The following is a 26,652-nucleotide window of genomic DNA, read 5'->3' as shown; positions in this document are numbered from 1 at the left end:
TATATAATTTTTATTTATTAATTTCAATACATATAAATTTGAAATATTAACATATGCAGTTTTTTTCATATAACAAATTGAACATTATATTACTTTGCACACAAAAAGTGTAGTTAGTAGAATAAGTTAGCAGCATAATAGTCGATCGCGTTATTTTAGGACATTTGTTAATTATTCTTTTCACTGATACAGATAAACCGTATTTCTCACCAGTATAACCGCGTTGGCTACATGTACATGTATATACCTTGGTTAAGTTTTGCTTGAAACAACTGCAAATCTGCTAAAAATACATCTATTCAATTGAAAGTTTTAACTCTTACTATTAGTCATTATATAAGGTCCTGCCAATTATGCAGAATTCTGCCCCATTTAGGTACTAAGAAAAGCCAGATTAACGTCGCACAATGAAAATGCAGTTATGATTTATACACAAATGTACATTTAACTACTTCTCATATGCACATGTGCAGTTAAAATGTAAAATCACATGTAGCATAGACCAAGGCCCATAACTGACTTAGAAATTTACAATGTAGCTCATGTAATTATATGCCGCTTCTGACACTTAAAATGTTAAAAGTAGTTTTTAGGCAGGAAATTTATTGAGGAAATTTCAAAAAGCTAAAATGTTCTGACACAAGTTAGATTTAGTTTTGCTTGATGCTTTCATTCTGTATTTTAAAACTATATATAAATAAAACTCAACACTTCTGTACAGTCTTTATTTAAGGACTTTAAGAAGTCCCATATATTGGATTTGCATTATATACTGATATCTTTCGTGTGATTTTTCATAAGAATGACAGGTTAAGGTATGCGTGTAACACCATTATATCTGTGTAACTATTTCATGTACTGAATGTACTCTAATGCTGCTTATTACCAAGTAGTCCACAGACTCGGACTCATAACTCGTATCTGCAATCAAGCAAGATATTCTAATATGTAAAAATTGTATGCTCTAATAAGGGTAGATGTGTAATAAACTTAAGGCATAACTTTAAAACGTTCCATGTTGCTCTGTAACAACTACAACTTAACTTGTGTAACATATCATATGAACAGTAAAGAGCATTTGATAATGGCCACTTATCGTGTTCTTATATATTATTACACATGTTTAGAATTCAACGTACCTGTCATTTACCGCTGATGTGCTATAATTTCAGATCTTCTGCCATATTTGATACTGCTGTACAATGACAAACTTGTTATGTGCCACTTTCAACATTAGATCAAAGTCATGATAAGCAAATAACAGACAAAGCCCAAACTACACCAAATCAAAATAGAAAAAGACAAGAAACACGTGAAAACAGACAAACAAGTACTGACTTACAAAAAATCTATTTTAAACTGACGATAAAGCAAATCAACGTCTATATGTACAGGGCGAACCTGGTAGAGGAAAATCTACGTTTGCTGTTAAGTTACTTCATTATTGGTGTAACGATAATTAGCCATCACGAATCTTCCTTGATTTCCCAATTTGTGTTTAAAAAAATCCCAATTGAAGGTTTCTTAACAAACACACAAAAACTGCAACATTAAGTTTCTACGGAATCCGGATGGTGCCATCTATAATCTCGCCCTTCTTTCATCAAGGGCGACACACGACAAACGAAGCGATACACGATATTTTGCGCGAAAGTCGCGGTGACGCATGATATTTTGCCCGACAGTCGCGGCGAGACTCGATGTTTTGCCAATACACGAAGCGACGCGCGAGAATGTACCCCGAAATATCGCCCTTGTGTAGGTAGCCCAAAAAGGCGATATATATCGTGTTAAATAAATTGTGCGACACGCGATATTTATACTGTTCAAATATGGCTGAAATAATATCCCCTGTTGACTGTTGCGTTTTTTTAAACGGTGTTACAGTAAATTTTAACCATTTATTATTAATATGGCTGCCCTCGACACACTTATAAAAGATCATTCTAGCATTAATAAACATAGTACAAAGTAATAAATTTTCATAATAATTTTGATATGTATTATAAGGATATATGTTAAAAACTATTCAGAAATTTGAATAATGGAGTAAACTTTCTATCAATTTTAAGATAATATATCATTATAATCTGTATCACATCCAATAGGATTGCAGATTTGTAGATAACGTTTAACTCCAAGTAAGACATCAATATGAAACCAGAAGATTTCTTTTTAGTACATGTGTAATCATCTTTTATAGGTTATCCAAATTATTCACGAGCAACATTAATGTCCAGTCTATTGATACATTAATTAGACGGTATTTTTGTTGCTGGTATTGTTTTACCTTTTAAATACCTTTTATTATGCTTTATCAAATATATTATCGGCATAAATAAAACTTAATACAGTGCAAACAACAATTTTATAATATTTATATTGGCAAACACAAACGCTTTTGAAGGGCGCAAAACAATTGTTTCATATTGCTTAACAGAGTTCCAGACATAAATGACTATTATATAATTATATTCAGATAAAGACCACACTGTTACTTTTGTGCATGTCTAATATGATTTTTTTAAAAAGCACGTAATCCACGTTGAACCGTATAATCGAACAACTAATAACTCAATCTAGGGAACTAAGTGTTATATTCACGATCGTTTTTCCAAGCGATTTTCCTATCATCAAATATACGTTTATATGAAATAATTATGTAATATTAAATATTTATTAATGGCCAGATTGAAGTATGAGAAGCGAATAGCTTGCTATATCAATAATATACATTTCAATTGCTGATCAGACATAAATATTATTATAAAATAATATTATATCCAAAAGATATATAAACGACATGATACACATGCTTGATGATGTAAAGATATCCCCTTTTTGTCTCCCCTGATTTTTTGAAAACGCGACAGTCGACAGGCGATATTATTACAGCGGTATTGAACAGTACAAATATTGAGTGTTGCCGCGACTGTCGCGCAAGTTATCGAGTATCGCTTCGTGTGTCGTGTGTCGCCCTTGATGAAAGAAGGGCGAGATTATAGATGGCACTATCCGGATTCCGTAAGTTTCCCTATGCAGCTCTATGGCTTGAACCTATGTAAATATAATATTGATAACTTGACAGCATAGTGCGCATAAAACAGGCAGCGAACGAAACTGCACAAGTAGACTACGAACGAGACTTAGAAGGTTCGTTAACAGTTTTTGTGTGTGCACACAAGTGCGATTCGATATAATAAATAACCTAAATACATGTACATGTACACATTATAATTAACAAATCAAAGCGAACCCATTTTTGCTAAGATTTTATCAGATAATCCATATAGTTCATATGTACAAAGACGTCTTTAGTTACAGAATTAATCTCAAATGAGTTGTTGGATCTACACTTCCAACCTGTTTGTCAACGTTATGTTCTGGTTTATTTGTTTTCGTTTATAAAATATCAATATGTAAGTTATTTACTTGTAACTCCTTATGTCTTATATAAGTTCACTAAATAAGGCTAATTAATACGTCCTGCAATAAATCAGAATTATAACCATTTTAAGTTTACATAGTATGTAACAATTGATATATAAAATCATCTTTTATAATAGTAATATGACATTGTTACACATTACTTTTAATGATTACTAATTAAAACATATCCTGTATGATATCGCGGCCAGTGTGTATTTTTTTGTGACACAACATGTACATGGTATTATAAATAAGCAGCCAAATAATCGGGCGCATTATTTAAGAACACGACTTTTTCCGGCAATTTTAACTTGAATACTTGTTCATACTTTCATTCTGTACTGCTGACTGAATTGTGCAGTTGGGCCAAATGCTAGGTTTACAGTTTGTGTTTAACAACTCTCAATCTTTGCTTATACTACATATTTTTTTGAAACTTCATCCCATTATAAGTAATTATGTTCAGGCCCTGCCAAATAAGATTCATTATGCCCCATTTTCTCATAAAGAAAATTCAAGTTCTTGTGCAAAATGAAATACAAGCTAAGGTTTACGTTAAAACATTGAAAATCCTTTGAACTACTTTCAATATGTAATTGAAATTTATGAATACATCTCATACATAGCAAAGCTTATAACTCTGATATGCAATGGAACAAACTATGCCGCCTCATATACATAAACGTTCAGATCAATATTTATGTGTGCAAGATTTATCAATACGGGTAGTTTCTTGGAACTTAATATTTACAAATTATATGAATTTCAAACTAAATATATATTTTGGACTGTTCATTTAAGGATTGTACGAGGCTCGTGTTGCTGACTTGCATTTGAATATGAATATGTTTTAGTTAGATATAAGAAATGAATCGTTTTTCCCGGTTTAAATGTTGCCGTATTAAATTGTCATTATTATTATAAGTTGAAGTTATACTAAGAGTTGTTGACGTAGTAGAAGTAGTAGTTAAAGTGTTTTTTGTTGCTAATTAAAAGTTACATGTAATGTTTCAGATTTTCGGAGAAGGTTAATACAGTTCTATACGACAGAGATGAATACTGTGTCTGTTTTGCCACTAAATGAGGGTTGTGACAAACCCATCTGGGATATATTTGTGACACCAAAATTGATTCCTGTTAGTATTGAGAAAGATGGATCTCGAAAGAAAACAAACAGCACCATTGACCAATATAAGGAAATCTTTTACAATAATAAAAGGCTCAAAAACGTTTTTATTGAAGGCGACCCCGGAATGGGAAAGTCTACATTTCTTACTAAACTTGCGATTGACTGGTGCGAGGCAGTATCATCGCACAATTCTACTCACATTTCTACATTCAGCGATGTTGATACTTTGAAGGAATTCCAGCTTCTGTTTAATATTTCACTAAGAAACGCAAACGGTCAACGTGATGTGATAGAGATTATTAAAACGCAAATAATCGACTTCATTTACACTGGTGATTCACGTCAACAGGCATTTAAGCTTTTACAACAAATTCTAGAACAAGAGACTTGCATCATAACTATGGATGGGCTGAACGAATGGACGGATCATTTGAACCAATACATTATGCCTTTAATAGAAAACTGTCATTCAAAGTGTGTATCGTTAGTAACAACACGACCATGGAAAATGACAGATGGGAGAATCAAGGATTCTAAAATTGACCGACTTATAGAAATTGAGGGGGTAACTGATAAAGAAGAGCTAACAAAGCGCACTATACTCAGTCTTCAGACTGGAAATGAAAAGACGCACACTGAATTCAAGACATACATAAATGAACATCAATTAATGCATTTTCTTACGTCGCCCTGGCTGCAGGTGTTGTTAATTAATGTGTGGACGAACAATAACGTTTTTAAAGGTTCTCTTTGCGATATGAATTGTATTCTATTAGACCTACTTTTTAAGAAAGCAAATGCGAGAAGGGATTATTTTAAAAGTGGACAATCAATAAAGTGTTTATTAAATACGAGCTTTATTAAGGGAAATGTCGAGATATTTGATGCGCTTGCGAATGCTGCATTTCATTTGACGTTTTCATCGAAAAGATGTCTCGCATTCAGCGCACGGGAAATTATGATTTATTTATCAGAAGAACAGTTGCAATTTTGCCTCCATGCTGGTGTTTTAACACAAAGACGGAGCCTAGGTATAGCAGCGCATGATTCACAGTTTTCATTTATACACGAGACAGTTCAAGAGTTTCTGGCTGCGTATTATATCGCAAGTTCAAAGCAAGATCTGATAGCATATTTCCAAAGCAATACAAAATTTAATGTGTTAGAAATGAGCCAGACAGTAATTTATCTGTGTGGGCTAGACTGTGTCAAAGGCAATAACTTGTTAAACAGTCTTCCTGACGTCCAGTTTCTCAACAACATAGACAATGGACTGAGCGTCTACGTAATGGGATATTGTGAACTCGAGAGCATTTTGTCATTTCAGAAAGACAATTATACAAAGATAAATAATGTTGAATCAATACAAAATAAGATGTCAGAATCTGCAATGCCGGAATCTGAACATTGCATTGCACTATCAATCTTGTTCCAGCGCATGATAACTTCGTGTTATATTGAAGCAAAAGCAAGCGGTCAAAAGGAAATTTGCTTGACTTGTATTGATTTTACATTTAATAAATATTTGAGTAATTCCGATGCAAACGCATTAAAGTCACTGTTATTGTTCAACAAGTCAAATGTTCGGTCACTTATTTTAGAGAGTAATGTTCTACAAACGATCGAAATACTTACAGTCCTTCGTGATTCTAAACGTAGTCTTAAACGCGTTATGACGACCTTGACTCCAGAAATTTATAAAGCATTACATCAGACGAGCATACAGGAGCTGCACTGTTGTGGGAAAACGGACGTTTCCTCATTTTCCCGTGAACTACCGTCCATGTCTCAATTAACGCTTTTATCCATAGGCAACTCAAGTTGTTCGGACGCCATAGTCCTTCCTGACACTTTGAAACACATTCATTTGTTTAAATGTACATGTACAGCTGTGTTTCTACGACGCTTACTAGTGCACTTATCATCAGTGAAGCACAACATCTTTTGCTTTTTAACGGGTGTGACTGTAATTGATTGCAATACGCATTGGTTTCAGTCAGAGTTATTGTTAAGTGACATGAAGAATATAACCTTGTTTGTGAAACAAGGAAATACTGACTTGTATGGATTACTGAATGGTACATCTATCGCGGAACTGATTTTATGTGGCGCTGGGGACTGCTCTTTAGCATCAGAGATTCTTCACACGCTGAACAAACTCACACAGCTTGGTTTGAGGGGTATCTATACGGGTCGATGTGATCTCAGAATGCCTGCTTCGTTGCAGTGTATTAGTCTGTGGGAAGTCAAATGTACATCTGAATGGCTGTGTAGCTTGTTGATCACGATGTCTTCATTAGATCGTCCTGTAGAGTGTGAGTTGTGGGATGTTGTATTGCAGCCGTGGGAAGAAGGTCTTGGAGATAATTCTTATATAAATGTGTCAGATGTGCGATCTGAAATATTGTCACGTAACCTGTCAAATATCAATATACTCTTAGCGAACGGCAGAATTGAAATATTTGAAATATTTCGTGATACAAGTATAGGGATCCTAGACCTGAGAACGGCTGATTGTTTCTCATTAGCATCAGAGATTCTTTACTCGCTCAACAAGCTAAAAAAGCTTTGTTTGTGGGGTACCTATTCGGGTCGATGTGATCTCAGGCTGCCTTCTTCGTTGCAGTGTATTAGTCTGCAGGAAGTCAAATGTACATCTGAGTGGTTGTGTAGCTTGTTGATCACGATGTCTTCATTAGATCGTCCTGTTGAGTGTGAGTTGTGGGATGTTGTATTGCAGCCGTGTGAAGAAGGTCTTGGAGATAATTCTTATATAAATGTGTCAGATGTGCGATCTGAAATATTGTCACGTAACCTGTCAAATATCAATATACTCTTAGCGAACGGCAGTATTGAAATATTTGAAATATTTCGTGATACAAGTATAGGGATCCTAGACCTGAGAACGGCTGATTGTTTCTCATTAGCATCAGAGATTCTTCACACGCTCAACAAGCTAACAAAGCTTTATTTGTGGGGTATCTATACGGGTCGATGTGATCTCAGGCTGCCTGCTTCGTTGCAGTGTATTAGTCTGCGGGAATTCAAATGTACATCTGAGTGGTTGTGTAGCTTGTTGATCACAATGTCTTCATTAGATCGTCCTGTAGAGTGTGAGTTGTGGGATGTTGTATTGCAGCCGTGTGAAGAAGGTCTTGGAGATAATTCTTATATAAATGTGTCAGATGTGCGATCTGAAATATTGTCACGTAACCTGTCAAATATCAATATACACTTAGCGAACGGTAGTATTGAAATATTTGAAATATTTCGTGATACAAGTATAGGGATCCTAGACCTGAGAACGGCTGATTGTTTCTCATTAGCATCAGAGATTCTTCACACGCTCAACAAGCTAACAAAGCTTTATTTGTGGGGTACCTATTCGGGTCGATGTGATCTCAGGCTGCCTGCTTCGTTGCAGTGTATTAGTCTGCAGGAAGTCAAATGTACATCTGAGTGGTTGTGTAGCTTGTTGATCACGATGTCTTCATTAGATCGTCCTGTAGAGTGTGAGTTGTGGGATGTTGTATTGCAGCCGTGTGAAGAAGGTCTTGGAGATAATTCTTATATAAATGTGTCAGATGTGCGATCTGAAATATTGTCACGTAACCTGTCAAATATCAATATACTCTTAGCGAACGGCAGTATTGAAATATTTGAAATATTTCGTGATACAAGTATAGGGATCCTAGACCTGAGAACGGCTGATTGTTTCTCATTAGCATCAGAGATTCTTTACTCGCTCAACAAGCTAACAGAGCTTTGTTTGTGGGGTACCTATTCGGGTCGATGTGATCTCAGGCTGCCTTCTTCGTTGCAGTGTATTAGTCTGCAGGAAGTCAAATGTACATCTGAGTGGTTGTGTAGCTTGTTGATCACGATGTCTTCATTAGATCGTCCTGTAAATTGTGAGTTGTGGGATGTTGTATTGCAGCCGTGTGAAGAAGGTCTTCGAGATAATTCGTATATAAATGTGTCAGATGTGCGATCTGAAATATTGTCACGTAACCTGTCCAATATCAAGATAGTTTAAAAAAATGGCAGTAATGAACTATTTGCAATATTTCGTGATACAAGTATAGGGATCCTAGACCTGAGAACGGCAAATGTACATCCGAGTGGCTGTGCAGAATGTTGACAATGTTATCTTCATTTGATCATCCTGTCGAGTGTGTGCTGTGCGATGTTGTATTTCACCCATGTGAAGAAGCTCGTGAAAATTATTCTCTTATACATTTATTTGATTTGAGATCGGAAATGTTGGCACGTGATTTGTCCAATATCAAAATATTTGTAAGAAATGGCAGTAAAGAGCTGTTTAAAATATTGAGTGGTTCGAGTGTTAGAGTGTATTACAATTTGCAGCGTGTGACTAGTATGCACTCATATAACTAAGATAAGTGACACAATGCGAATTAATCATGCCCGAACAAATTCGTTTAAGACGATTTAAATACATGTAACAGGGTTTCACTACAAATTTATAGCTTATATGCAATGTTTGATTTTAGAAACAGATTACAAATTAACGAAATGCGTTATGCATTATTTATAATTATGCACTCACAAAGATATATTTTATAATGATTTTTTCACTGTCCATCGCGTAAGCGTCTATGAGTACGCGATATCCCCCATCTATGAAAAAAGAAACTATGTTTACAAATCACATGCTATTTAAGGTTTTAATAACCAGTATGTTTTACCTATATGGTTACCCAAGTTGTTGTTGAATTAATTCAGTGAAAATACTTTATCATGTGTTTTCGTGCATTTTATTTGATTTTACCTTATGTGTTTTCATCGGATTTAATTTATGCTTGTAATTATTGACAAGATATGCTGTGTTTTATAGTGTGTTGTATTTTTGAACGACTCAATTACTGTTCATATCATTTAACCCAAATGTTAGTGGATAAACTTGACTTTATTAATATAAATACATTTAAATAGTTTCATTTTTAATTTGCTTTTGAGGCGCTTTTTGACGTTCAATATGTTGTATCCTTTTTATTTGTTTAATGGTTGCTGGCAAATATATGTAAAATCAAATTTACAAAAATAATTCCTATCTGTAGTTATAAATGTTTTTCAGTAATATATCATGACGATGTTATTCATTTGAAATAACCATGCAAACGAAATGTAAAGATGGCATATAAATGTGCACGGAATGTAAATTCCCTTTTTAATGTTTTTGTACATGATTATTATTGGTATAAACTTATGCAACTCAATGACATTTAAATGTTTTTATGTTTCAAATTGAACAGATTCATCAACATAATAATTGTAATTATATATAAACTCACAAACTGGTTTAGCTGCATTTGAAAATGTCTTAATGCACATGTTGGTTTGTCTTTAAAATGATATTTAACTGTAAAGGCAAACGTTGGTTTATTTCCTCTTTGCCGTTATGGTTATTGTTATGTTTTACCATGCTCATATGAACCCACGTTTGTCATTTATTATTGTAAATTACTCAAACATTTATTGCAAATAACCATGTCATTACATTGTTCAGATGGTTTACAAAATATTCATACAATCTAAATAACTATTTGTAATGCTACTTATTTATACGTATTGACAATTTATATAAATATTTTGTTATTACATTTATGTACATTATATTTTTCATTTTTACTTTATTCTTGTAAGTCAAGTAATGATTGTTTAATGATCATGTGGTATTACCTGTATAAACATTATACATGTAACTCTAACTTTAATCGTATCAGTCGATAAATAACAAAAGGATCCTCATCTTATATATACACTGTATGAAACTTAGTTCTTGTATGTCGATTTATGCCAACACATTTATTTTGGTATAACCGAATACATTGTTCATTTGATTATTTCTCTCTTCATTTGTGTAGGTTGTAAATGCTTAAGTAGCACTTACTAGTACTCAGTCGTGTCAGTTGTGTTACACTGATGTATCCTGTTTAATACAATCATTTTTAACCAGGTTTTCCGAAGGAAAAAACTGGTTATTAGATTGGCGAATTCGGGCGGGCGGGCTGGCTGGCTGGCGGGCTGGCTGGTGGGCTGGCTGGCGGGCGGGCGGGCGGGCGGAACAAGCTTTTCCGCTCTCTAATTCAAATAGTTTTCATCCGATCTTTACGAAACTTGGTCAGAAGTTGTATCTAGACAATATCTAGGTCAAGTTTTAATATGGGTTATGCCGGGTTAGAAACTAGGTCACGGGGTCGAAAAACAATCAGTAGAAATGCACATTTTGAGTTGCAGTTGCCTCCCTTTATCATACTTTTTTATTGAAAACCTGGTTTTATGACAATTTTGTCCCTTGTAGGTTTATTTTAAGCCTGAATTTATACAGGTTACGCATTTTAGTTTTTTAGCTAATCTGACCATGAAATGCTCATGGTAACTAGTCTAACCACCAAGTTTCCGGCAGACTGCATCGCCAATTTTTAGCTCACTATCGGAATAGAGACCATATTTTACATCCGATTTTGATGAAACTTGCTCAGAATGTTTATATTGAAAATAATCCTGGCTTAGTTAAAACCTGAGTCACGTGTGTCTAAAGACTGGGCCACCAGGTAAAATCTTAGAAAAAAGACTGTTATCCCTCTTTATGCCACATTTATAACTGAAACTTTATGAAACTTTGTCAGAATTTTTATCTTAACAACATATACTAGCAGTCTACATTAAATTCAGGTCATGTCCATTTAAAAACCAGGTCACCATGTCAAATCTTGGAAACAAATTGATCACTCTCGGGGCAACATTGATTACTAAATCTTTTTGAAACTTTGTCCGGATGTTTATCTTAAACATGTCAATGCCATGTCTCGGCTAAATTTGAATCTTGGTCATTTGAGTAAAAAACTAGGTCACATATCTTCTAATCGTGATGAAACTTCCTCCGAGTCGAGTGCATTCCAAAACTTGGTAACCAGATCAAATCGAAGAAAAATGTTGTCGCAACTTTATCGTCCACAGTTATGGACTCAATCTTTGTGAAACATGGTTAAATATTTATCCTGACAATCGCTATTGTGATTTTTTGTTCTCCAGGTCAGATCTTAGAAAACGCCTGTAACCTCATAAGTTACAAAATTGTGTTGATTCTTAGGTGAGTTTGAGTCCGGTTTCTATGTGTTCAAATTTAAGGCAATGTGGTTACATATTAGAAAAACCTTGTACCACTATAAATATAACATTAATGTCTAAATCTTGATGAAACTAGATTAGAATGCTTATATTTATAATACATGGGTAAAGTTTTAATGTGTATCACGTGTCCAAAAACTAGGTCATCGGGTCACATATTGATAATTGATTTTCTTCAAACTCATATGAGCGCTTCAGGGCTAGTATGGCACTGTTAAATGTATAATGCTACTTATAAAATGTAAGGACTTGCTAAATTTTCTGAAAACAAAACGTGGACGAATTAGCTTATTATGTTTTAAATGTTTGTTTTGTTTATTATTATTATTGTGGTACTGTCTTCATACCTTGCAATATAAGAGTTAATCAGTCACAACTCGACAACATGGACCTAACAGTAATAAACAAAATAAGAAAACAATATAAATGGATTTGTCCAATGTTTGCATTCGAATATATTTTCATTGCCGAGTTTTAAAGACCATAACAGTATAATGAGAGTGGTGCGCTTCAGTTGATTAAAATCGAGTCCAAGACGAAAATAAATTATTTTTTCGTAACAGTTCTTCAATAATTTATATTTATATAAAGTTTAATGCAAAGTTAATATTGGCAAGAAATCACAAATACTTCATTTGTTGTTGATACAGGCTGAAACTGTGTTGAATGTGTAATTGTCAATTAAAAATTAGACGAGTTAACTTTTATTTTCAATAGTTGTATGCTACAAAATGAAGAGGAAACATGCGAATCCTTTCGTAAATAAGAAAAATAATATAAGTGCTTGCTTTTTTTTCTCTTTTTTTTTGGGGGGGGGGGGGGGGGGAAAATAATTTAAGCCTATTCATTAGTAAATCTGCAATTTGTATTTTCTTGTAAATGAGAACACAAGTTCATATTCTCAATTTCATACAGTAAAATAACAAAATCGAATTAATCGGCTAGCAGTCGCACCTCTGTTGATTATATGTTTATTCTAACAAGCCACGTCGCTTATTTTCTTTAGTCAAGGAAGGAAAAACTTTTGGTAATTATGTTTAAAATGGGCAGTACGGATTGTTTTGAAAATGGTTATGAAGACGTCTGTGCATATTAACAGTGTAGTGTTTGTGCTCAAAAACGCCTTATTTAATCGTTACATAATTACCATTACTGTTATTTAACGTAAGAAAAGCGTGGTATAGTATAATTTTTGAGGTCGAATAACATATGGCCAGGAATATTGTTATAACAATTGTCAAAGTGCTTCAATCGTTTGATCTAATTTCTGTACATCTGTACTTCTAAGCGTGAAATTGGAACAACAAACTATGATCGATTGCTTTGACTGAATGAAGTATATCTTCTTTTTCCTGAAATTACATAATATTCCTTAATTCTTTACCTTTATAATGTATAAATTGTGCTTAAATCGGACGAAAACGTATATTGTATAACTTTGAGTATTAATATTGTTTTATTTAAATTCCTAACTTCGACAAGAAGCACGAGACAAATGTACTTCTGAATAGTTAACACTTTGCATGGTGGGAAATATGTCGTCTGCTAAAATGTCGTCTGCTGAATTTTTAAAATTAGCATTTTCTTCATTTTTTTCCAAGAATACTATCAGAATAGCAAACAGTTTGAATCCTGATAAGACGCCACGTTCTGTGGCGTCTCATCTGGATCCAAACTGTATGCAAAGGCCTACAAAATTTGGTTCCAGCACTGAGAGGGTTAGCATGCAATTAGCAGTTCATTATTTCTCCGTCTTGTAAAATTTTAGTTTGTTCTTTTGTCTTTTCATTGCTTTTTATTAAAAACATAACACGATGGTTGAATTAAAATTGTACATGGTTTGTACACATGATACATAATTTTATGTTGATGAGTATTGTTATCCCTTGTTGGAAGTTTATGTTGAACTGTAACGGCTACATATATGACTCAATCTTGATTGCAGAAAGTCAGAATGATAGGTTTGTTTATCAAGTTCATATAAGTTTAAAACCGAGGTAACCAGGTCAAATTTAATAACAACCACTCTTTGATCACATGTATAACTCCTTTTTGTTTAAACTTTGAATGTTTATGGTGACGATGTGAAGGCCATATTGAAATCTGGGTAATGTGTCAAAAACTAGTTCAACTGATCATGTCTTCAACAATTGGTGTTCGTAAACGCGGGCGAGTTCAATCAAGTGATAAAACTTGATGAGAATGTTGATGTGTTTAAATCTGAGTCATGTGGGTCCAAAAACTAGCTCATCCGGAAAATTCTTAATAATAATTGGTACCATTATTTAGGGCACGCTGGATTCAATCTTAATGAACCTTGCCTGGAATGTTTATCTTGACAATATCTAGAGCGATATCTAATCTGGGTCACGTTGGTTGAGAAAAGAACAAGAACATTCGGTTTCTAAGTCAAATCTAAAAAAAAAAATACTCATCAAGTTAGGTTATGTAACATGTGAGGTCATGCTTATTAATATTGAAAATAACGTTTACACATTCACTCACATAAGACTCCAATTTTATTCATTATAGTTAAACTTACATGTGAGTATAATGTGTGTGTTATTTTAATTTAAGGTTTGAATGGCTTTATGCCCTATGCGACATATAGCAGTCGCACTGATCGTATTCACATCTGTCCGTTTTAAAATGCATGTCACAGCCATAACTTTGCAATAAATTGAAGGATATAAAAAACAAACATTGTCACAGATGCAATTCATTACAACACACTGTAATTTTGTCATTCATCATTGGGACATGACATTTCATGTGTAAAACATGTGTTGCAATTAGAGGTCGAATTTGGTTATAAAACAGCTTATTTGGACTGTAACTTTATCATTCATCATTGGGACATGACATTTCATGTGTAAAACATGTGTTGCAATTAGAAGTCGAATTTGGTTATAAAACAGCTTATTTGGACTGTAACTTTATCATTCATCATTGGGACATGACATTTCATGTATTAAACATGTGTTGCAATTAGAGGTCGAATTTGGTTATAAAACTGCTTTTCCTGGCTGTACATTTCATTCTTCATTTGGTTTCAAGACATCTAACCACACATGAAAATCATAAGGAGACAGTAATGTGTGTATCCCCTGTCTCATTACCTCAAAGGTTTAGATAACAAAAGATGTCAAAAGTTAAACTTGGCAATATACAGCATGTCTTTGACACACGCGTTGTTTTTAGACTTAAGTGACATTAAGCGGTATCATTGCCCTGTGGACACGTCTTGTCGGTCCTATTGTTCTCTTACTAAATTAATAATTTCTCTAAAGTAAAGTCTTTACTATTTGATGCCCCGTGAATCAGGTGAGCGCTTATGGGCCATCATGGCCTTCTCACATTTATTTTAAGATTGAACTAACTAAATAATAATTCATTATTTGCTGAGTTATGCCTTAAGTTTATTCTTTGATATGCAACCGTTTTATTCTTCGAGGGATAATTTAGAGGTCCTATGATGTTTGACTATGGCATTCTATGTTTGAATATGGCATACTTATTGATAATTTAATAAACAAATAAGCAATGTTTTTATTGTTCCCTTTTCTTTTCTCCATCACACTTGCTCGAAAGTCACAACATGTTTTTGCCCCCATTAAACACACGGTGCATATACCATGTGACTTTTTCGGATCTCTGTTGGGAGAATAAAGCGCGACCCAGTTAACATTTTTCATGATCTCTTTTTAAATATTTCACCATTTTTAATGGGATGAAGTGGAGAGTCTGCTCATTAGTAAGTGTTTCCTATAGGTATCGTGATCTTTTTAAACAAATAAGTTTTTTTTTCAGTAAAGTGCAACTGCGCGTTTGAACGGTTAGAAAAATGTCGGATTAGTGTGGGGACTTCGTATTACAAACGCGCAGTTTCATTTTACTGAAAAAAATGTCAGTCTTATCAGAACAAGTGTTTGTTATATATATAAAAAAAATAATAATCATAGCTGTTAATATATTGTAACAGGTATTTAAACACTATAAAATTTACACTTTAAAGGGTAAACATATATAGTTTATTAAAAATCAATTATTTTGAGCATTTGTTATTGGTGCTAATGTCTATAAGGCCACGGCTTTTATATTTCTTGGTTTACAAAACCGCCGACCCTAATTTTTGGAAAAAGGGAAAAAAAATAAAATCGGAAAATCGTCTTTTTTTTAAATATTTTATTCCCGACCGCACTGCAAAACGAGCGAAACGAGAAAAAAAAACGATCCGGTTTGAGTACGGTTGCGAATAAAATCAAGTAAGTACAATCAACGATTGGTTCACATATATTGCAGAGATCGGGATATTTTTCAATGTGACACATTATGTACCAGTCCTTTTATGGGCACTTCTCAAAATTTATTTCGGGTAAAAATTACAGACAATAAGAAAATCAGCGTCAGTAAAATGTCGACCCCATCAAAATTTATTTCCGAGTCTGTGACGCAACTATATTGTTTAACATGTTAATTATATTAAACAAACCCGATATTATAGTAGATAAAAAAGTATTTGATAATTAGTATAAATAATCCAATAAAACACTGCCATTATTTACGATATATGTGTTTAGGAATTTTGTAAACACGTCCGCCATAGTTTATAGGAACTGTACAGAAAGTTTGGAAATCGGAACAAATCGGTATATCTCGGAAAATCATTGATAAATGTATTTGTCGTTTCAATGCTTAGGGCCGAGTAATTTCGGCAAATCGGAACTCAACTTGCGTAAAACACTAGCTCAATTAACCATTAAACTCCGCCTCCGTTCTCGGCAAAAGATTCGAAGGCGGAGCTATGCACGTGCTTTTATTAAATTGGAGGATTGCAATTGAGAAACAAACACACGATTGGTTCGGCATGTTGATTGCTAGACAAAGGAAGCCAATTTTTTCGGCGCGAAATGTGTCGCTTTATTGCTTCCGACAGAAAGCGGCTTTCCTTTGATGACGTCAAACTGTCAATTCACACAGACTGCACATTTTCGGAAGACTAACTGACTCCTTGTTTACAATTCCGGTAAAAAAAAACACTTGCTAACATTAAACTTTGGATTAAATTATCAAAATAAAGCAAAAGCGAAGTTGACAAATATGATTAAATTAATTCGCATCAGTTCAAATAAGACGTTTTGCGTTGTAAATCAACGAGTTTTCATGACAACAATAACTTTGACAAACATTACCGCGACGACGCATGGATCGATCTACCTCGATTTTTTTTCATGTACGATCTCATAAGTCGAGTAAGAGCAAACACATACCGGGTAATTTGTGTATGAGTAGTTTATCTTATATAAGATTTATGCAACGGGCATTGCATTGCGTAATGAAGCGCATCGAATTATGGAAATGAAGCGCAGTTTTTCGTTTTAATGGGAGAAGAACGCATGTCATGTAATGGAGTGTTTAAAATTGCCTGATGTTACAAAAGGTGCTTTTAGGACTCATTTCATTTGAAGATATAGATGTGTTTCATTGCATAATTTGATTTTTTGTCTCTGTGTTAAGGTTATAAAAGATATGTTGTCTTTGTTCTGATGTTATTAGTATTAACTTTTTTTTCCGATGTTTTTTTTTTTTTTTTTTTTTTTCGACCGCCCGATGGACCATTTTCAAAATAATTTTTGTAAACCAATAAAAAAAAAAGTCGTGGCCTAAAGCTCCTTATAAAAATCGTTAAAATGTATCGGAATTCAACGGAAAGCTACGTTTGCATTTTTGTTAAAGAATTTGTGATTGATTTCACAGAAAAATAAAAAACTGCACTTTCAAAGGCCTAGCAAATTTTATCAAAGGACAATAACCCCTTCTAAAACAAGAATATTGCCAAGCAATATAAGTTCCCTACCGGTGAAACTCTACCATTTACAGAAATATGTCTAGTCTATTTGTTGCATTAGCAACCAGAATTCTTGACGTTGGAACAACATGAAATGACGTGCATAATCTCCATATTGTCATCTATCCATGTTTTAAGTTTCATGAAAAAATAAAAAAAAATTTAAGTTATCGCAGGATTCACTATTAATATCAGCAATACTTCTAGTCTATTTGTTAATATTTTTAGTCTATTTGTTGCTATATCAACCAGAATTCTTGACATAGGAACAAAGTGAAATGACGTGCATAATTTCCATATTGCCATCTATCCATGTTTTAAGTTTCATGAAACAATATGAAGAACTTTTAAAGTTGTCGCAGGATTCAGAAAAGTGTGACAGACAGACAGAGCGCAAACCAGAAGTCCCCTCTGGTTTCACCGGTAGGGGACAATAACGCAAAATGTGAAACATAACAATAAAGGATGAAGCACTAATAGAGATAAAGGCATGTTCAATATAGGACGATTTGTGCAAAGAAACTGTTTCGTTTATGAGTAACTTTAAACAAAGGGAAAAAACTCCTTATAAATAATTAAATCCCAAGACCTTTACTATATGTGCTGTAGCCTTTATGATAATTATTTTGTACAAGTCTAGTGAAAACGGAAAGCAAAATCTAGCAGACGTTGCGTGAAGACGTTTTTGCAAACCTTTGATCGGGTGCATTTGATCAGTAATCAAATGATTTAAATAAATAATTCAATACATATTCCTGTTTTCAGATATGTAGACAATGATAAACTGAGTTGGATTCTTCACCTTTTACTTGACATAAAGACTGTAAATCCCTCATATTCACTTTGAATTCACCTTAAATATAAACGTAGTCGACAGGCCTTAAGAAGAACATATAGGTTTTCCCACTTGCCAATTTTCTATAATTTTTGCTTCATGCATCACATGCTATTTTCGTGTGTGAATTTAAAACAGCAAACTAGGTTTGTTCTAAATTGCTAATTTGTTTGCATTTTGAAATCTAATGGCTATTGCTTGCATAGTATTTAACATTTCACTCATATCTTTTTAATTCTACAAAAACAAGCAAGCATGTTAACATTCCCATAGTTGAACATATAAGCATTATAAATTCATGTATCAAAGCTTTATTATGCTCGACATAAACAACATAATAAAAATACATTGCTGTAAGTTTTTACACATTCCTGGATTAAATTCCATTATGAGAAAAATGTATTTTTCCCTGTCCTTACGGCCCCCTTCAACAGAAAAATGAGCTCTTGCCTTGAATTCAACTGACAAGAAGAGATAGCCTTGCTTACTGGAACTCAATTCTGGTAAGCCAATTAACACAATGAACAAATAACCAATTTGCAAGCAACAACAGCTTGACAGCATGATTAAGATTAAAAATACAAACAGTAACAACAACACATATATAGAATAATAAACGTTTAAGCATCAGTACACGGTAAAAGTTTCTTAAACGACTTGACTTTGGAAAATATTTTTGTTTCTTATTGAACAATCATAGTAAGGGAACGGTTTAAACGTTTTTATTTTAGCCAGATTGCATCAGAACCTTATACCTACTATGACACTCTCTTATCTATTTCCTGTGTAGAGCCAGTTCTTTAGAACATTCTCCAAAGCTTCATCAAACCTAAAGCTTCTGATTGCTAGATGTACATCATATAAACTATGACACGATGACCTCTGACACAGATTGGCACAGTGTAAGGTTATCGTAGTACAAATGTTCAATTTCAATTTGAACAGTTCTGACATCTTAAAATATGTCTACCCTTGGCAGCAAGGACAACTATATCACCATGACTTTGTATTGACCTTCAAATATATTGCCTTAATGTACACAATATAAAGGCTAGTGTGATGAACATCCTGTGGTATGAAAATTCAGACTCCAACATCCAAACATTGCCTTAACCTCGAGTTTACCTTGACCTCGAGTTTAAATACATGAATTTACACGGGATAGCACACACACTGACCAAAGGTAGAAAACTCTTGATTTTCTCAAACATGTAACACTATCAATGATTAAAGGAACCCTGAGTCTGGAGGGTTGTTGCCACGGTATGATACAGAATGGCTTTCTTGACTATAAGTGATTATTTGAACCCAGAGTCAGAAATGGTGTTGTCTGGGTAGAAGGCAGTTAGCCTTTATTCTCAATAAGTGATTAATATCATCCAGAGTCCGAAGTGTTGTTACCAGTATACAAGGCAGTACGACTATCTCAAATATCAGTGATTAATGGAACCCAGAGTATGAAGTGTTGTTACCAGGGTAAAAGGCAGTATGACTATCTTCCCTATCAGTGAATTGATGCTGCTGTCCTCTATTGGAAACTCTCGATGTCACGGAAGCTCCTTCCGTCTCATCATTCCTTGACTGCTGAACTGCACCCATATCTGCACTATGCTCGAATTCTCCAACAATGTGATAATCTTTGTCAACTGCAGAATGTTTTGCTTCGTTTCCCTTAGGAACGGAATTTGACCTTTGACCTTCCAAGTCCTCTCCTATGACGTTGCTAACTGCAGGAACGCTTGTCATCCGCGTCAGTATGTTCCGATGTGAGGAGGCTGATTTGGAGGACGGGTCAGAGCCTATACGCTCTCTGAATGGTTCACTCAGACAGGTGGGCGTCTGCGGCTTTGAACCATCTGATAAAATTTGGAAAATGAAATTGTTATATAAAAAATGAAAAAAAAAAATATTAAGAGTACTTTTATTCTTTTTTTTTACGTAGCACAAACAATTTTGTTTTCAGAGAATTCTTACTCACACAAAAGAGTTGCGATTCGGATTACCAATCGACAATTACATACTCTTGAAACAATTAACTAGAGTAATATTTTGTTATATTCTACAACTATCAATTTTCTGAAAAACATATACAGTATTTACCTATCAAAGACAATAAACTACATTTAATAATAGCGTTTTTTGTTTCACTACCATGCTAGTAGCCAGATTACTTTTAATGCCGATGAAAATCTTGGCAGGCTTCCACAATTACCCCCATTTAAGTAAAGGCTTGGCTTAACTACATAACAAGGATGTGCTGTGTTTTTGTTTCAAAGAATAATATGTCACAAAAAGTACATTATATATGAAATGTTGAACTAGTATTATGTTATGCTACATTCTATAAGTTTCATTAGTTGTGTCAAGAAACATCGCCCTCAAGTTGCATTTGTGTTTACCAATTCAAATAAAACAATTACTTAATATGAGGGTAATACTATATATATATTTTAACCTTAACCATCCCTAACCAGAGTTCACTTTGACCTTGAACCTTTCTTATCAGTGTTCACTTTAACATTGACCCTTTCTAACCAGAGTTCACTTTAATCTTGACCCTTTCTTATCAGAGTTCACTTTTACCTTGACACTTTCTCATCAGAGTTCACTTTTAACTTGACCCTTTCTCATCAGAGTTCACTTTTACATTGACCCTTTCTTACCAGAGTTCACTTTTACCTTGACCCTTTTTTTACCAGAGTTCACTTTTACCTTGACCCTTTCTTACCAGATTCACTTTGACCTTGTCCATTCATACCAGAGTTCACGTTTACCTTGACCCTTTCTTATCAGAGTTCACTTTTACCCTGACCCTTTCTTATCAGGGACCCTTTCTTATCAGAGTTCACTTTTACCTTGAAACTTTTTTACCAGAGTTCACTTTGACCTTTCTCTTACCATAGTTCACTTTTACCATGACCATTTCCTACCAGAGTTCAATTTTACCTTGACCCTTTCTTACCAGAGTTTAATTTTACCTTGAACCTTTCTTACCAGAGTTTAATTTTACCTTGAACCTTTCTTACCAGAGTTCCTATTTTTACCCTTTCTTACCAATTTCACTTTAACCTTGACCTTTTCTTACCAGAGTGGACTTAAACCCTTGACCCTTTCTTACCACATTTGACTTACACTTTTGCCCTTTCTTAACTTGATTCACATACCAGAGTTTAGTTTAGCCTGGACCCTCTATTGCCACAATTCGCTTTGCCTTTTACCCTTCCTTACCACAGTTCAGTTTAGCCGTGAATCTCCCTTACCATAGTTCACTTTCACCTTGACCTTTAATACCCGAGTTTACTTTTATCTAAACCCCTTTACCAGGTCTTTTTTTACTTTGAACCTCCCTTACCAGAGTTTATTTTAAAACTAACCCTCCTTTAACTGAGTTTATTTTTACCTTTACCCTCACTGACCATAGTTCACTTAAACCCTGACCCCCTTACCAGTTTAATTCAAGTTTAGTTGGGCCATTACCCTCTCTTAACTCATTTAACTTGACCCCCATCCAATTCAATTCGACATTAGTCCTCCCTTACCAGAGTTCAGTTTGGTCTTGACCCTCCCTTGACTAAGATCACTTCGCGCTTGACCACCCTTACCAGAGTTCAGTTTGGCTTTGACCCTTTCTATCTCTGCATACAGCTGTAGGCTGTGTGCCTCCAAAGCCTGGTTCACACGCAGGGCAGCTCTATGCTTTTCCTCCATGCTCTGTGGTAAATATCCATAAAAAATGCATCTAACTCTTTAACAGCTGAGAAATATCGAAAGAAAATGGGGAAACAAATAGACAGACATAGACATATTACAGTGACGAATATGTATATCTATCAATTTGCTGGAAAGCCTATTTTCTACATAATTGTTCATAAAACTGGAAAGCATAAAATATAATGTTTTTACATTCTTATTTAAATGTAAGTATTTTTCAATTATAAAGTGAGTTTTCTCATTTGAATGAATGATGAAACAATAATTATGGAATTTTCACAATTGTTAAGAAAATGCTGTGTAACAAACAAACCTTGATCTCCTCATTAAGGTTTGTATTTATTTTGACAAACATGTGTACCTTTAACTTTGATAAATAACTAATTTTGATTCTGATAATCACAATATAATCATACCTTGATCTTGTTTGAATGGAAAAGCTTGATCTTGATTAACACACTCGTGATCCTGTCTACATAGCAAGTCTTAAAATAGATGAACACACACACATTCATCTCTTCCTTATGGCAAGTCTTGATGAACACACATACCTAGATATCTTCCTTATAGCTAGTATTGATGTACACACATACCTTGATCTCTTCCTAATAGCTAGTCTTGATGTACACACATACCTTGATCTCTTCCTAATAGCTAGTCTTGATGTACACACATACCTTGATCTATTCCTAATAGCTTGTCTTGATGTACCCACATACCTTGATATCTTCCTTATAGCTAGTATTGATGTACACACATACCTTGATATCTTCCTTATTGCTAGTCTTCATGAACACACATACCTTGATATCTTCCTTATTGCTAGTCTTGATGAACACTCATACCTTGATATCTTAATTATTGCTAGTCTTGATGAACACACATACCTTGATATCTGCCTTATTGCTAGTCTTGATGAAAACACATACCTTGATATCTTCCTTATTGCTAGTTAGATGAACACACACGCCTTGATCTGTTCATTATAGCTAGTCTTGATGTACACATATACCTTGATATCTTTCTTATGGCACGTCTTGTTGTACACACACGCCTTGATCTGTTCCTTATTGCTAGTCTTGAAGAACACACATACCTTGATATCTTTCTTATGGCAAGTCTTGACATACACACATACCTTCATCTCTTCTTTATGGCCAGTCTTGATGTACACACATACCTTCATTTCTTCCTTGTGGCTCGTCTTCATCTTCTCCAAGATCATCTTCACCTCAGCCAATGCACGCTCCTTGATTGCCAGGGTCTCTGCTTGCTCACGTAGCTGAGCCCTGCAGCTTTCCTGCTCTGTCACCACCCTCTTGAGCTCATAGTTTAGACCTGTTAAAGCAGTGTGTACTATATGGAATACAGTCGTTCATAGCTTATACTTTTACCCATGTGGATATAATCAGACATACTTCGTAGATCATGCTTTTGAAAGCATTATATATACATGGGCACATCACATAATATTCTGGTGACAACGCTCTATATACAGGGCACTGCTATCAGCAGCCCACTTGCTCTCATACAGCCCTTTCTACTTGAGAATGTGGATATAACTAGACATATTTTGTAACTCATACTTCACTGTCACACCTATCGATATACATGTACTTAGACATGCTATGAAGCTCGTACATCGACCTGAGTGTGGATATAGCTAGACATACTTTTAGGCGTATACTTCACCCTTATGGATTTTACTACACATATGGTAGGCATTGTTAACGGCATATAATATGATATTCTGGAGATAACCCTGGTGGCATTGGAATCTCACTTGCTGAGAAATCTGAGATCTGCTAAATTCCAGCTAAAACACATCACCCTATCACTTACACATGACAGGGGTGGCCTTGGCCAGTGAATGGTCGCAAATAGCAGCTCAAGTAATTTCTCAAAAATATCCACTTACAAGAAAAAATCTTTTACATATTTTGAGGGCATAAAATAACTATAATAAGAGATTTTGCATTCCTATTCACCAAAATCTAATACAATATACTTAACACTACAAAGTAAACAATAACATGCTAACCATTGATTTCATTGACGAGTGTTTTCTGGGCATATTGATGTTCCAGTCGGGAAGCCTTGGATGCCTTGGCTGCCAGGAGTTTCTCACTGCTCTTGTGTTGCAGCTCTCCCATGAGAACCACCTCCTTCTGCAGATGAATCACCTACAAGGAGATAAGTAAGAATGTCATAATGCAGCTCTCCCATTAGTACCACCTCCTTCTGCAGATGAATCACCTACAAGGAGATAAGTAAGAATGTCATAATGCAGCTCTCTCATGAGGACCACTTCCTGCTGCAGATGAATCACCTACAAGGAGATTAGTAAGAATTTAATAATGCAGCTCTCCCATGAGGACCACCTCCTTCTGCAGATGAATCACCTACAAGGAGATAAGTAAGAATGTCATAATGCAGCTCTCTCATGAGGACCACCTCCTGCTGCAGATGAATCACCTACAAGGAGATAAGTAAGAATGTCATAATGCAGCTCTCCCATTAGAACCAACTCCTGCTGCAGATGAATCACCTACAAGGAGATGAGTAAGAATTTAATAATGCAGCTCTCCCATGAGGACCACCTCCGTCTGCAGATGAATCACCTACAAGGAGATTAGTAAGAATTTAATAATGCAGCTCTCCCATGAGAACCACCTCTTTCTGCAGATGAATCACCTACAAGGAGATAAGTAAGAATGTCATAATGCAGCTCTCCCATTAGAACCACCTCTTTCTGCAGATGAATCACCTACAAGGAGATAAGTAATAATGTTATAATGCAGCTCTCCCATTAGAACCACCTCCTGCTGCAGATGAATCACCTACAAGGAGATAAGTAAGAATGTCATAATGCAGCTCTCTCATGAGGACCACCTCCTGCTGCAGATGAATCACCTACAAGGAGATAAGTAAGAATGTCATAATGCAGCTCTCTCATGAGGACCAACTCCTGCTGCAGATGAATCACCTACAAGGAGATGAGTAAGAATTTAATAATGCAGCTCTCCCATGAGGACCACCTCCGTCTGCAGATGAATCACCTACAAGGAGATTAGTAAGAATTTAATAATGCAGCTCTCCCATGAGAACCACCTCTTTCTGCAGATGAATCACCTACAAGGAGATAAGTAAGAATGTCATAATGCAGCTCTCCCATTAGAACCACCTCTTTCTGCAGATGAATCACCTACAAGGAGATAAGTAATAATGTCATAATGCAGCTCTCCCATTAGAACCACCTCCTGCTGCAGATGAATCACCTACAAGGAGATAAGTAAGAATGTCATAATGCAGCTCTCCCATGAGGACCACCTCCTTCTGCAGATGAATCACCTACAAGGAGATAAGTAAGAATGTCATAATGCAGCTCTCCCATGAGGACCACCTCCTTCTGCAGATGAATCACCTACAAGGAGATAAGTAAGAATGTCATAATGCAGCTCTCCCATTAGAACCACCTCCTTCTGCAGATGAATCACCTACAAGGAGATTAGTAAGAATGTCATAATGCAGCTCTCCCATGAGGACCACCTCCTGCTGCAGATGAATCACCTATAAGGAGATTAGTAAGAATCAGGAGAACTAAATCCTTCTGCAGATGAATCACTAATCAAGAAGATTAGTAAGAATTTCACAATATAATGTACAAGGAATTTTCCAAGAAAGCAAGACTTACAATTATTTCGCTTTGATAGTATACATACATTTTCTGTCTGTCACATGATATAATGACCACAAAGACAAATTTGCATGCATTGAATTAAAAAAATTATTTAAGGGACTGTTTATAAACATGAGACATACAACCATTTAATGCATACTTTTAAAATCATAATCTTGTTTTTCATTAAAATACATTTTGACATAACTGCCAATATGCCCTTTTAAATTTGAAACTAACAGGCCAGTTGAATATAATGTTTTGAGAGTACATGTACTTGTTCTTTGAGTTTGACGTTATCAGCAGCCACTTCAGACATCTTTTCCAGTTCCTTTGTGGCATTGAACAGCTTGGCCTGACATGCATTCAGGTTCTGAAATAGGAAACTTCCTCTACAGCAAAGTAACACATTGAAATGCTTCCTTTTTGCAGACATTCAGATTATGAAATAGGAAACTTCTCAGTAATCAAGTCAAATATAAATACTGTGTCAGTGATATTAGGAACTTACCTTATTTTTTAAAATAACATCTAAATGTGACTAGGCCAGTAAAAAGAATGGAACTGGGTGCATGTAATCATGATGGTAAACATTTTTTGCAACTCATTGATCAACAAGGGACAAAATTGTCACAAAACCAGGTTTTCATTGTGAAAAAAAAATCTGATAAAGGGAGAAAACTCAAACTGAACTTTTGAAATGACCAAAAAAAATTAACCCCCTTTGTAAGTTTTTTTTTTTTTTTAAATCTATTTTTAGTCGTGGCGACCTTGACATTGGAGATATTGACGTGATTCTTTCGTGGGACACACCGTCCCATGATGGTGAACAAATGTGCCAAATGATTTTAAAATCTCACAATGAA

At 34.8% G+C, this 26,652-nt stretch overlaps 2 protein-coding genes across 19 annotated transcripts in view; one reads left to right on the top strand and one right to left on the bottom strand.

Moving 5' to 3' along the window:
* LOC127837648 (uncharacterized) overlaps positions 1–10,433 on the top strand; it is a 170,371-nt gene extending 159,938 nt beyond the window's left edge. The window contains exons 4-5 of the mRNA XM_052364903.1: positions 7,059–7,373; positions 8,571–10,433. Of these exons, the coding sequence (XP_052220863.1) occupies positions 7,059–7,373; positions 8,571–8,594 (339 nt within the window). The 3' untranslated portion in view covers positions 8,595–10,433. The remainder of the gene's footprint in view (positions 1–7,058; positions 7,374–8,570) is intronic.
* The window catches only part of LOC127837643 (hamartin-like), a 318,472-nt gene that overhangs the window by 254,358 nt on the left and 37,462 nt on the right, over positions 1–26,652 (bottom strand). For 8 of the 18 annotated variants that reach the window (XR_008029409.1, XR_008029410.1, XM_052364886.1 and 5 more), the window contains exons 18-21: positions 26,064–26,159; positions 24,149–24,290; positions 23,288–23,445; positions 21,936–22,107 (exon numbers count right to left, since the gene is read on the bottom strand). Coding sequence is in view for 13 of the 18 variants with exons in the window: in XM_052364886.1 (XP_052220846.1) it covers positions 21,936–22,107; positions 23,288–23,445; positions 24,149–24,290; positions 26,064–26,159 (568 nt within the window). In the remaining 5 variants the exon portion in view is untranslated. Of the gene's footprint in view, positions 1–19,521; positions 20,253–21,935; positions 22,108–23,287; positions 23,446–24,148; positions 24,291–26,063; positions 26,160–26,652 lie in introns of all 18 variants that reach the window. The other 10 variants (XR_008029412.1, XR_008029411.1, XM_052364887.1 and 7 more) reach the window with 6 other exon arrangements.

Source organism: Dreissena polymorpha, chromosome 7, assembly GCF_020536995.1.
Source record: "Dreissena polymorpha isolate Duluth1 chromosome 7, UMN_Dpol_1.0, whole genome shotgun sequence".
NCBI lineage: Eukaryota > Metazoa > Mollusca > Bivalvia > Myida > Dreissenidae > Dreissena > Dreissena polymorpha.
The sequence above is the reverse complement of the archived record's forward strand: the minus strand, read 5'-3'. Positions and strand labels throughout refer to the sequence as shown.